Genomic DNA, 14,145 nt, shown 5'->3' with positions numbered 1-14,145 from the left:
GGGAGCAATAACATGCTTTGACACTGATCTGATCCATGGGATAATGGGCTCATAGTGGAGATAGGGGGGGTGACTATTGGCTTACACCACCCCACTGCAAAAGCACGCTCAAAACAAAGAGTAGATAAATAAATGTACCTCCACCCACATCAGCTTGTCCAGATGTTTTCTCACACTCTTTACCTGAGGGCTCTGGGCTGTGAGTCTCACCGCTGAGAACATGCCAGGCATAACTATATAATCGTTTATATATTTGTGCATGTGTGACTTTATCTACAAAACACAAACAAAAAGAGACAAAAAACAACAGAAGGTTGGTGGGGCAGGAGCTGGACGATACGGAACCAGCCCTGGATTTATGGGAATTGTTCAGCAAGCTCAGCCATTTGTGTAGGGTCTGATCGCCACCACCCAAGACACATAAGCCAAAGAGGAAATCTTCAAATAGAGGAAATTAGCAGTAATTGCTCCCTCAAAATGCCCCCTTTTTAAAAAAAGCTGCTTTTGGTAACCCAGTAAGCAGCCAAGAAGCCAAAAAGCCAGAGAAGAGAGATCTGCTTCCGAGATAGGCAGCAGCAGAGGTGCCAAAGAGCTAAAAACCCCAGGAAGGGAGGAATGGTGGGACGATGAGATGCAGAGGAAGTGTTTGTGTCACTCACATGAGGCTGGACGTCCAATAGGCACACTTTGTTCTTGGAGAGGACGGAGCGTATTGAGTCCAAGCTTGTCCCATAATAATTGCCTTTGTATTCGCCGAATTCGATGAACCTGAGAGGTGAGATGGAAAGAGATTGGAAAAGGAAAAAGAGAAGTGTTGTTGAGCAAGAAAACAGCCTTTTTGATGTTTAATGCACATTAATGTCCCTTGGGTGTGACATTATAATCCTCTCCTAATCTTGTCGACTGTGTCAGCACACTCCTGAGAATCCTTTTTAGAAATAATGACATAAAAAAACCTACAAATCCATAGAGACAGGCGGATTACTCTCTCCGCCGCAGACAGATCAGAAGATAGCATTCTCGAGCAAAACTAAAAAACCAGACACTTTGGCTTGAGCGTGTTTTTTATATAATCTCCCATGCTACCCTCTCAATCAGTAACACCTGTTTGTTCCAGAGAGACCGCAAAGCTCCCTCAATCCACCGGGACTTCAGCGACTGCATGGGTGCAGGCAATCAAACTCTTTTCCACCAGATAATCCTCCCCCTTTCACACCAATCACATGTCATGAAAGAGAAAAAGAGGAAGGGTGTATTTTTAGCTAAAAACAAGGAGGAAAAAAGGCAGCGAGCGGAGTAACGACGTGGAAAGAATTCTGAAGCTAATAGGACGGCGTGGTATGCTCGCAGTCTGCTCATGACGAGTGTCGGACCGAATGAGTGCCACACTGTGACCAGTGCCATGTAAAAAGAAAGTTTTATGGTAATTCCCCCATGTAAGAAGCTTTTCCTCAGCTTCTTCTCGTTTTTTTATTTTAAAGGCAAGCCTCAATCTCAGTAAACCTCATTTTCCGTTATGGGAAATTCATTTAAGAGCTTACAGTAGCCCGTGTTTAAAAACTCACACCTTGCAGCTTTCTGCGCTTCCTGGCGTCAGAGGAGAAGGTATATAGATTACAACAGAGCTTGCCAGTTTGGGTTTGGATACGCCGAGAGTATGGATTGCTGCCATTTTGACAGAGAACAAGGCTTCCCTTGGGAAAGTTGTTTGAGCTAAACACACGTTGTTGTGGCCCAAATTCAGAGGCCTTTTATTTCTGCACAGAGCTCATTGTTTCTGCTGCATGCAACGAGGCATAACACAAACAAGTTCATCTCACCCCTGCTCTACACTGCTGCCTTGTAATTTCAGCGTGGAGTGTCCCACGCATCCACCCCACATCACAGCCTTGTCACTCACCCCTCCGACTCCCTGAAAAACATTGCATGCCTCGACCTACACCGCAACATGGCCTAAATATACAGCCCCCCTATCCCTTCTTCTCTCTGCATGCTCTGACACTCAATATGCACTCAGCAGCACAGACTCCCCTCTTAGTCATAGTTAGTGTCTGTGTGTGTTTGCGTGCATAAATGTTTTGCATGTGCACCCTGCAGTTTGTATTTTTGTTACCCTCCAGCTCGTGTGACACCAGCAGAAAGGCATCAATCATTCTTATGACTATTACAACTTGCATTTCAATTTGTGGGCCACAAATGTCAAGGCGGGCCGTGTGGCTGCACAGAGAGAGAAAGCGCCTGAGGCAAAGAGGAAGCTGACCCAGGAGACCTCGGGGCCAGCGTCTGGAGATCTGTTACCGACACAGGGCTGGGCCCTGTCAACACCAGCTCAGACTCGGCTGCAGAGACACACAGACGACAGCGGGAAGGATGTGTTTGGACAGTGGCAGCGAGTACTGGAGCAGTCGGCCTGCTGACTTCACTGCGGCACTGCCTCAAGTGGTTTAGAGCACAGAGGGAGGAGTGGATATGTGGTGGTGATCTGTTGTTTTCATTAGGGTGAGGGGTCTCAAATATCTTGGGCACACACTGTAATACACTAGAATGGCACTCAGAAGAGCGCATACCTCTGCCAAGGCCCACATTTAAAGCAGCTAAATCCGGATTTTTATTTGGATGTCCACCAAATTACACACAGTCATAGATATCAGTCCCCTAACCATGCCTGTTTTTTATCATCAAGATCCATGAATTATATCCTGGAAAATTGATACTAATGTAAAAAAATTATGCTCAAGAAAGAGATTTAAAAACAAAAATCCTGGATCTGCCCCTTTAAGTCAATCTGCTCCAAAGTTTTAATGAACTATTCATTGGTTCTTCCTTGGCCCACACCCCACACATCCACCAAGTTTCAATGAAATCAATGGCTGATGTAATCACACCTGAGACCAGTCAGGACTGGAATGGTATACATGTAATTCCTTCTAATGAGATATAACAATAAGTCCATTAATAAAGTAAGGAGTCACAAACAATTTGGATTATCAGTTCATTTTTGTCACAATTTTCTGACCTAACAATTCATCAATAAATCAGAAAATAAAAAACTTTCCTCTTCTTTTTATTGGACTTGTCTGAAACAGCTGAGCTGGTTCAGAGATCCAACCGCGTTCATGCATCAGGAATATCTAACATTAACATAAAACATTTAGTTCTTTCAAAATTAAACCCTTGTTTTTCATCTTATGTCATTCATCATGCCTTTATTCATTAAATATCATGGCATTTTTTTGCTCATTAAATACAATAGAGTAGAGTTGCAAGAAATAGATTTAGAAATAGAACATCATTTAAACTTTATAATTAATTATTAGGAAATATCTGCAATTAAAAATGACAAAATTCCTTTAGTTAATAAGATTGACTGAAAAGAAAATCTTAATTTTGCCACGTCCCAAAAACATATATGTTAACCTGCAACTAGAATTACCGCCTCACAGTTCTTTGCCTCCTCTAACCAGTTGAGCTGCAGGAAATACAGTCACAATCTCCCCTGGTGTTCCTGAGTCATTCCGTTCAATCCAAAGACATAATGCCTGTGGCCACAGCTGTCGCCGGCACGGAGGGGAACATATCGTGAAACAAGGACAAGAAATGATGTACTCTTATTTTTCCACTTCATTGAAATGAAGACATTAAGTGAACTGGACCTAATAATTGATGCTTGGTATGTGCAGTGGGGGTAACTCCAGCACATGGAGGAAGAAATGTTTGACCTTATTTTCACTTGTTTAAACTTTGCTGGGAGAGCCCGTCATAAACGTGAAATGGATTATTCACAAAGGGCAGCACATGTTGATCTTCAGCGTTTAGAATTGTAAATATTGCCATCATTAGTGTCTGTCCACTGGATCTACTGCATAAACTCTTTGTACAGTCGCAAGTTTTCCTTTTACTTATACCCGCCCCAGTTGTGCCTACTTGTTGTTCTGTATGTCCGTCTCGAAAAGACTTTTGGAGATGAAGTGGTACTCCACGCCGTCGCTCTCCTGGTTCCTCTTGGCCCGACTCGTGTCTGAGAGAGGAGAAGAGGAAGAGTGATTACCTCAAACCCAGACTGTCTGACTCACTCCTGAGGCAGAAACCATCTAAACTCAGACCCTTATTAACATCCCTGGAAGTCTGAAACACAGCGCGCTGGGCCATGCCAACCCTTGTATATATTATTGTGTAATAGCACTATAAAATACATAACCTGTAGCGCTGCAGCACCAAACTCAGACACTTAACTGACATTCAGCTGAGGTTTACTGTGTCTTATTAAATTTGTCTCTTGTTATGTGGCTGCAGGAACAGAAAGTGTGGCATTAGCCGACAGTGTTAGCCGCAGTAAGGTAATTGAGTTTGGGTGCGCTCATTAACATCAAGTCTCTACATTTACTTGGCCATAAAGCCGCGCTGTAAAATGGGGCGGCTGGGGCGACACGTGGAGAGAACGTGAGCCGGCCGGGCTTGTGGATTTGTAAGGGTCAAGAGGTCGACTCACACCCGCGCTTGGTTCAGGGGCACTTCACAAGGTCAAAGGGGAGAGGTGAGCACCCATCTGACACTCTGAGCACTTCCAAAACAAACTATTAAACTTTTATCACCTGCAACCAAAACCGCCAAGTTCGGCTTTTCTTTTCGTCGGCATGTGTTGAGGCTGTGCCCGCGTGATGGAGCGGTGCCTTCGTTTTATAAGGTCCAGACCAATCTACAGAGTTCATGGTAAACCAGTTGTGTGATTTATACAATGTGTCACTTGCTGGAGCAGGAGGGAAGACGGCGATAAATCCAAGCGTGGTGGAGAAGACGCTGAAGAAGATCAATGACTTTCTGTCCTCAGCTCAGACAACAGTAGGAAAAAGAGCAGGCGGGGGCCAGACAGGCCTTCTCATAAGATAACATATACTTAAACAACCCCATTCAGAAACGTGTAAGACACATTGCCAAACGGCCCCTCGATAGTTAGACCAACACCATCCACCATGCACTATTTTGGCATCTGCTTTGTGGCACAGAAAATAATTACAGTGCAACAAAAGAATGTGCATCCGTTCATTCTCAAATCATGGAAAATATCAGTAACCTTGGACTGGAATTGAAATGTTTAACCCCCCTACTCTAATGGCTTATTGCAATGCTCCTTGTGTTTCTTAGACGGCTGGTTTACATTTGACAGCAACAAGTAGAGAGAGAGCGACGGAGAGAGAGAGAGGGATCGAGAGAAACCCAAGGTTTAACCGGGGCCACAAGTCGGTGGTCTCCCCAGCACCGGTTTTCAAATTAACAAAAAGGGGTAATGCTTTTGGGGCTTAATCTGAAACAACAGCAAGTGTTAAACACATCCATGTGTCCATTGGCAGCAATCAAACGTTGAGATGAGATACTTTCCGAGTCTCTTTCCTCTCAGTGAGAGCCAGCGCTTGTGCCATACGTCTTCTATACAGGGTCACAATCAGAGTGTCTGGGTTCTATTAAAAACAGCATCACAGGTCACATTTGAGAACAATTAACAGCCCGTGTGGAAAAAAAGGCAGAAACGATGGGATTTTAATACCATGGACATTTCAAGTGTCAGCCTTCCACTGGGACACATCCATTATGCCACACGGCATGTAACAAACACGGCAATTAATATTAGCGGACTTTATACTTTCTCAAACTCGTGGTCTCCCTCCAAGCTCCAGATGGTAACAACAATTACTAATGCTGTTGCCCTGGTTAGATGTATAAATCAAAGAGATTTATTTGTCCCAACATGCAGGCTTTGGGACATCTCAGAACTGCAAAAACTTCAAAAAATGCTGGCAAAGTGCGGAGAGCCAGTCGTTTGCAACGCGGCTGGAGGGTGTTCAGAATTACGGCAGCTGTCTTTCGGTCCGTAAAAGGAGAAAAAAGGGAGGAGGCATAGGGCGAAGAGAGAGAGACAGAAAAAGACATAAAGAAAGTGAGAAAGAAATTGACAAAAATAGGAGAAAGAGAAGCTATCTGCCAATTCGTGAAGCAGTGGAGTGGCAAGTCTTCAGAGGTAGAAAAATGCCATTTTCCCCCGGTCATTTGGAGCTGTTCAGGCAGACTGTGAAAAGCTGACAATTACACAGGGGGAGAACCATGTGTCGAAGGCCTTGAGAGCGGCGGCCGCGCTGCCTGAGACCTGCTCCCCAGTGCGCTGCTGCGTGTCTCAGACAGAACGACCATCGCTCAAACAACACAAGCACTGTCACACACTGTGAAAACTTCACTGGAACCAGTGAGCTAAACATCCTTTCACCTAAAGTGATTATTTTGATTTGTTGCTAAAAACTCACAGGGTGCACCGGGTCGCTGTGTAGTCGGAATTTGATCTGGCATCTTGTGCGCTTACATTTCTCCGTGAATGTGTTTCCAATGTGTTTGTCTCCGTGGACAGATGTAAAAGAAGCTTCTTGGGTGCAGGGATTCAGAGGATCTGAGCCGGAGGTGAATGATCCACACGAGACAGCTTTGGTGTCGGTTACTTAATGTTCACGGGGGGCTCACAAACAGAAAAAAGATCCTGTACACTTTTTTTAAAATGAGAAAGGAATCAATTTGCTTCTTTAATTGTTATTTTATGACAATATATGTTGCAGTTACATTATGTATACAGTGGGCTCACATACAGCCACTTTGTTTTCCACTCGAAAGTAATGGCTAAGTCGAAAATTTAGAAACGTGGAGCTTGGTTATACGAGATCTTGAAACCAGATCTTGAATAATAAGAAATATAGTCCTGTCATCTTTCCTCTAATGTCTCAGTCATAATATTGTAAGAATAAAGTTAGAATATTACAGTCATAAAATCATAATTGAGAAGAAACTAAAATACGTAAAAGTTGTAAAATTACAACTTAGATCCTCGTAATATTACGACTTTATTCTCTAAATCTCAATAATTTTTTTCCTTCAACATGGCCTCTGTCATTCTTCTTCTATTTAAGATTAAGTATAGAATTAGAGGAAAAAGGAGAACAGAATGAGAAAATTAAGAGATGAAGTTTGGTTTTACGGTGGTATAATTTGATTCTCTGACTGAATCTTAAGGTCAAATTTGAATGCTTTCTATTTTATGAAAAATGAGCCCTACTAAACACCTTGAAGGATATTTGAGTTTTATCAGGAAGTAACACTTAACTGAATGAGCACTTGCACATAGTGACTCTGCCTCCACATTTGTTTTCATTGGCCACTTTGGGTTTTTTGGGGCTAATTTCACAGTTCACAGTTGTTTTCTAACGTCTCCCAGTCCATCTGCCTGACTTATAAACCTGTGTGCACCATGTGGAGAAGGCCAAACGCTGTCCATTTGCCAGTAAATAGCAGATCTAAAACTGTGGTCTGGTAAAGAACTTATGGGGGAAACAATGTATAAAACACACACACACACACACACACACACACACACACACACACACACACACACACACACACACACAGGACAAACACATACACACAGATAAGAAAGGAGAAATAACCAGAGAGGAAAGATTGGAAGACAAATGGAATCTACTGGAAGATGCTCAGCCAAGGCTGGATTTGACCAGACACATGCACAGACAGAGGGTTCGACTCCACCTCAGAGAGACGAGGGAACTTACGTGGGATAGTCACACTGAAGTGCTGAGGGTCAGAGATCAACAGTTTCCTCTTCAGCTCGTTCAGACCGACACTTGTAGGTCCTACACAAACACAGAGACACATGAAAGTGACATAAGTCGCAGGTCAGATAGCCACAACGCCATGTTTAACGACTTCCCTTGATGTAGCCATGGCGTGAAAAAAATCATCATTACATATTTATAATTATGCAGCATTTTAATGGAAATATCAAGCATCACAATTAAGATTTTTAGGCTGATTGTTGCAATTCAGTGTTGCACTACTTTACAGACACAACAAGATAAAACCCCAGCTCTGTTTTAAATGTGTAGTTCCAAGGCCAAGTCAACATACAGGACAGTCACTAAGATAACATCCTTAAGATAATGATGATTTGATAGGATGATATGAAAAATCTAATAAAATAAATGTGTGAAAATGGTGATGAGCAAAAGATAATAAGACCTGAACTTTGTCTAACACCATTTTATTAATATTTTTATACTTGCAGCTGCAACGTGCATTTCTTTCCTATTTTCTCTTGAACTTTTCTTTACCTTTCACTTACAGTGACCATGCTGAGTGTGCTTCTACACCAGTATCAGTATTTCCCCCCCCTCTATGAAAGTATGACTCTTTCTGTATTTGTGTTTTTTGTGTGTAATTTTAAATCAATTTACCACAGTGTGAATTTCATTTCATACCAAATTATTACACAATCAACCCAGTAAAATCCTTCGGAGCAAAGAAAATTGATTTAATATGACAAAGCAACAGATATTCTACAGTTACAGTCTGTTTTTTTAACCAGTTCCTCTCTCGTTGCAGTTTGGCAGAACATAAACTTTGAATATACTGCAAGTTCACAGTAAAGGTAAAAAGACCTTTTCCGGCAATGTCCTGAGTCGGCTGGATTTCCCATCACATTCCCAGTGGGGGAACGGAGGCAACGAGTGGGAGAGGAGAAGGAAGGAGAAACTATTGGAGTATTGACTATTGATGCATCTGTGGCTCCACAGGCTGAGCGTCCCTCCAGCACTTAACGGAGGCCAACATGTGGAGATGGTAAAGTTCAATCAGACTGAGGAAATAAATTCAATTTTGATATTTAGGAACAGAGACGATTTGGCAGCTCAGCTAAACTGTTTTAAGCGAATATCTCATATATATTGTAATTTCATGCAAAATACAGTCAGTAGATACAGAGGCTATGATGTTTTTTTGATGTAAGAAACTTGTTTACACTGGTTTTGATTTGGTGGAAATGTTTTTGCAGCTCTCCCTCCATCTCATTTTCTGCTCTTTGTTTCTGAAAAGTTATCCTCCAGTGTTTTGATGGATGTTACCAGGCAGCTATAACATCATCCTAATTTGAACTGACTGGCATAAATGCCTTCAACGAACTGGACAAGAAATCCGTTTTGGAGTTACAAGTGCATGGCTCGGTGTTGCAGTGTTTCACCGCCTCTCTGCAGTGTGTGGACAGTTGGAGACAGCGCTTGATCTGGGCTTGACATTCTTCACATGCCTGGCGTTCTGGGCAGGCACTACAATCGCATCAATCCCTATTGGAAATTCGTTTCTCCAGGCAAATGTGTTTAGCAGGCTGCTCCTCTAAAACAAATGGACAATGAGTTCACTTAGTGATGCAGATTAGGTGGAAAGAGACGGAGGGGATGGAGAAAAAAAACTATCTGAAAAACACAATCTCTCTAGAAAGGGTGCTCCTCTGTGCCCTTTCATTGCATTTTATCTGGTGTGAAGATTTCCGAGTGATCCACAAGCCGATAAATAGGTGTGGACAACACAGCTCTTGAGCATAAACTCTGCTTCAAACACACACAAATTCAAAACCCATGCTTTCCCTCTGCTTCTGCACCCAATAACACATGGATGTGAGTCCTATTGTGCGACTGCTGTAAGTGATAAAAGCTGTTTCCTCAGTGTGCTCACACACACACACACGCACACGTGCCCTTCTGTGAATTCAAAAGGAGAAAAAAATAAAGAGAAAAAACCCCGACCCTCTGTGGAGCGACGGCACAAGGCATTTTGTGGTTACCGTCTCACATAAACAAGCACATGGCCAAGCAAAGACAGCAATCAATCTTAGCAGGGGAGAGGGACTTTTTCAGTAAGAGAAAAAAAAAGTCAAGTCAGGAGAACCTGCATGGGGGTTAAGAGCACGGGTGATTTATTAAGATGAGGAAATGGAGTTCATTTTGAATTTGTTTCGGGAGCTCAGGAGGAATGTGGCGGTGCTGTTTGAACATGGATGTGGACCGATGTTGTTGGAGGTGCTATAGGTGGCAGAGCGTGGTCATAGAGCCACTTTTATTAACCCCATCACAGCAGTGTGGAAGGTCAGCCCAGCAGGACGTAAACCTCCACACAGCCTTGTTTGCTTCAATCTGACACTGCCTATCAGAGTCCAAGTTCCTGCGAAACGACAGAGCCATTTGTACAAATGCCACTGTGCCACTATTGCATGCCTTAAAACCATTTTCACCTTCTACATTGATCCCTTGCTTGCCACTCTTGACTTCAATGGCGCATGGCAGCCGAACCTCTTCAGAATACCTCAGACGACGATTAAAGCTTATTCCAGCTGTACCACCGCCTGCCAAAGAGGGCCAACAGGCCCACCACCAGGTTTTTTACAAGCAGTAGCAGTCCTGCTGGTCCTGTTCCACCATCTGACCTTAAACACGCCACCTCTTTGTGCATTGTTTGTGTTTAACAATGCCCCAATACAGCTACAGCAACATTATAAATCCGAACGCCACAATAAAAAAAAGGCATAACTCACAAAAAAAATTTGGACGAGGCTGCAGCATTAATATTGTTTATGTGTTTTTTTTCTTCCTCCATCTGTCTCTGTCACCGGGCCTCCCTCGGTACTTCTGCTGTGCCAGTAAAAGTGTCAGACTTCATTACCGCACTCATTAGAGAAGCTATCACAAGCGTAATAACTTCCAGGCCAAACATGGAGCACATCGCATGCAGTTTCTGCAGTAAGGCCAGGGCCAGGCCCGATGAGGCCCAGCTCAGGGACCCAGGAGCCCTGACCCGGCCTAAAACCTCCCAGCCTGCCTCACATCCAGGGCGGGCGATATGTTTCGCTGCTACAACATTTATAAGATGACAGTGGTGCACTGTGGTAGCCAGAGATCATTTACAATCCACTGCCACTACATTTTAAGCAGGGGAAAGTCTTGATATAGAGTTCTAATTTTATACATTTGGATACCACATAAACATTCACTTAGGCATTAGTGTATTTGAAATATGTTAAGTCTAAACCCCAAACTAAAAACTTTCAATTCATCAAAATCTTACTGTAAGTTTAGTGGGTCAAGTTACACGGACATGTGGAAATCAGCACACCATTTTGTCAGGTTAAATAATCAGATTTCTTTCAAAACCATCAGCGGTTGGGTCAACGAATCTATAAATATGTTTTGATTGGCCGTCTGATTTAAAATGTATGAAAACCCAGATAAGCATCTTGATTTATTTTTTAAACAGATCTCAAACTCTGTGCTCCATTCATGCAGGAGGTGGGCAGCGGGTCATTCATTAGCTGGTACTGTGGACCTGTGCGTCCACATTAATGAAAAACACCTTTAGGGTAGAAGTGAAAAGTTCCAGGAGAGAAGGGGGGGGCGGGTGTTTGATATAAAAATAATGTCAGGGGTAGAAGGCTGGAGCAGAGCGGAAAAAGTACAAGACTGAGGCCAAGTCAGGCACGGAGGGGTTGTGTCCCGTCTGCAAGTCCTACAATAATACAGACTTAACTTCAACTCCTCTGGAGGAAAGCGTGAAGCCAGTACGGCTGGTAGAATCTGCCAGCGACACGAGTCAATTGATTCAACAAAGTCACCGGTCGCCTGATACAAATGAAACGCCTACACCTTATTATCACTGTGTGGATTAAGGATCCACTGTTACAAATATACTAAGACTTTCAATAGTATATTATATACAAAATCTGCTTTCACTGAACTGCTGGTAATCTCCTGGCTGTATGTGAGAACACAAATGACTGAATGAGCGGCTCCGGACTTTCTCCAGAGTTGCCCCTTGTAAAAACTCAGGATAATCAGCCCATGTGAGAACACAGAAGGAGATTATCCAGAGGATTCGCCGCAAGCAAGTGGGGGTGTTGATGACATTTCTAACACGCGAATGACACAAAACTAATAAAAAGAAAGAGAAGTCTAATACCTCAAGATGAAAAGAGGAGTCATACACTTAGAAGACACGGACAAAGATGTCAAGCAGCTTTTGGTGATAAGAGTCGACACCGTTATGTTGATGTGCTGTAAACAAAATCACGTGATGTCTGCAGCTGAATTCATGCGTTACGTCCCGCCTCTGCCTGCTGCACCACCTCTCACCTGAATGCTCCGGAGATTTCTGTGTTGTTTAAAATGATCAGAGTACAGGTCTGAAGTTGGGAGGCTGGGTTGTGTGTGTTTGTGTGTTGAAATATCTGGACAATAAAACTTGCTTTAATAGCTTAAACGAACAGCAGATCCTCCTGGTGGACGGTGATTTGAAAATACTTAAACTGAGGAAAGAAATGTCCCTGAGTAACAGGAAAAAGGCAAAAAATGCAGCTAGAGAGAAAAAGAGTTGGAAAGCAAAGAATTGTAATAAGAAAAATCAAGAGACTCTGGGGAGAGGAAGAAGGAGAGGGGGAGGCAGAAAAACATAAAGCAGATCCTTCCTTGGCCCTCCGCTTCGTTACGTGTGAAATTGTCCATGGGTTGTCCTCCAAATTATGGAAGTTAATTGAAAAATATTTACATTCGGATGACAGGTGGGAGAGGTTCAGAATCCTCTGTGTGAGGCAGTGACACACTGGCAAGGAAGTAGGCTCGCTAATTAGCAACTTTCCTGATGAAGTCCATGCTCCGTGTGCCGCATTTAAGCGAACCAAGTTAAATCAGGCTTTAAAACACCACTCTGTAGAGAGCATGGGACCCTGTTGCCAGTGGTATTCATTTCTAGATTCAACTCTGCAGACAGACAGACTTCTGAGTTCTCGTTCCTTGAGCGCATCTCTTTTTTTCTTTGATGAATGGAAACAGATTGGAAGGAATCGCCCTCAAGATTTGGGGAATGTTTTGTTCCATCCGTGTCCGGGACATTCTTGTCATTTTTTGTTCCACGTAACAAACCTAGAGAGGAAAAGTGCAGAAAATCCTGAAACTCACTGATGGTACAGTTAGAAATATTCAAGACTTTACTGTTGCACCTGGCCGAGCATATTGTTCCACCGCTCTCTGGCAATGCTCGTCTTCCAGCCGAAAAATACAGAACGAGAAACTGCTAACTTCATTTCAAGACCTTGGCACGTTATAATGCTCTTTGGAGGGCTCTGTAACACCCGCTCCCTCCAGGCAAGTGTTAACAATTCCATCAGTTCGAACAATTGAAAGGACGTTGAGAGTGAGGTGCCGTAAATGAAAGTATTAAATGTGACTGATTAATATCAGGCCTGCTCTGTCGATTCCACCGAGTGCTAAAAAGTCTAGAAACTCAGGAGGCCCAGGATGACTGAGCGAGTCGCTGCGTTGGGAAGCTTGTTTCTGTTTCGGGGGGTCATGGGAGGGCAAGGCCAGGCCACCTGGGGCTCCTGGAGCTGCGAAACTCTGAGTCACACAGTCGATTCTGTGATCTGTATCTGTCACCATGCTGGGAGGTGAGAGTTATTATGAAAATTTATGGCCTCTCCAGCGCCAGGTTTCACAGAAAGAGAGCCGCCCTAGAGTCAAAAACAAAGTGTGAGGTAAGCTGTTAAGAGTCCCGCTCTCTACTCACCAACTAGGACAACCAGCCTGTGTTTTGCTCCACTCTGCCTGCTGTACGGCGTGACCTCCTCGTACGTGGGCACGTCGGCTGTGTCGTATATCTCGCTCTTCTTGCACTCGTACATGGACTTGTTGGTCTTCTTCTTGTCTCTCCTGCTGAGGCGAAAACTTCTCCTGAACCCAGCTGGAGGTCGGGATGAAACGACAGAGGAGACGGGAAGAAACACATTAATCTACAATGTACAGGGGGAAAAAAGAGAAGTGTGTGTGTCGGTATGTGTGTCAATGAGGATGTGTGTACGCTCCAATGTTACTGTATGTGCACATAAGCCCGCAGCTGTGCAGTTCGATTTATGGTCGTTTCAGCGTCTTGGCAAACACCTCCACTCAGCCCGATGTCCAATACCTCATATTGCATTGTGCAGCTCAGTTTTATGACAGCTATCTTTTCTTTAGGTGAAAGAAGTACCGTGCAACATTCTGCCAAACAGTTTCCCTGGAAATCACACTCAAACACTTAATTCACATTTTCCCTGGTTACATGTAATGGAGGTTTTCTTATTTTGTGCAGACACATATCTCTTGGAGACTGGTGGGGGTTTAAGGGCTTTAAATGTTTGTGAAAAGCGATTTAAAAAAAAAAACATTGCTGAATGCTTCCTCGTCAACTGCAGTACATTGCTGTTTTAATCATGGTAAGAATGACTCATCTTTGTTCTTGTAG

General features: G+C 43.4%; 1 protein-coding gene across 4 annotated transcripts in view; it reads right to left on the bottom strand.

Moving 5' to 3' along the window:
- mpp7a (membrane protein, palmitoylated 7a (MAGUK p55 subfamily member 7)) overlaps window positions 1-14,145 on the bottom strand; it is a 150,429-nt gene that overhangs the window by 10,930 nt on the left and 125,354 nt on the right. For all 4 annotated transcript variants that reach the window (XM_034571932.1, XM_034571933.1, XM_034571934.1 and 1 more), the window contains 4 exons: window positions 13,432-13,605; window positions 7,602-7,682; window positions 3,925-4,018; window positions 660-768 (listed from right to left, as the gene is read on the bottom strand). In XM_034571932.1, the coding sequence (XP_034427823.1) occupies window positions 660-768; window positions 3,925-4,018; window positions 7,602-7,682; window positions 13,432-13,605 (458 nt within the window). The remainder of the gene's footprint in view (window positions 1-659; window positions 769-3,924; window positions 4,019-7,601; window positions 7,683-13,431; window positions 13,606-14,145) is intronic.

This window comes from Hippoglossus hippoglossus, chromosome 20 (assembly GCF_009819705.1).
Source record: "Hippoglossus hippoglossus isolate fHipHip1 chromosome 20, fHipHip1.pri, whole genome shotgun sequence".
Classification (NCBI taxonomy): Eukaryota; Metazoa; Chordata; class Actinopteri; order Pleuronectiformes; family Pleuronectidae; genus Hippoglossus; species Hippoglossus hippoglossus.
This window is presented reverse-complemented; position numbering and strand designations above follow the sequence as displayed.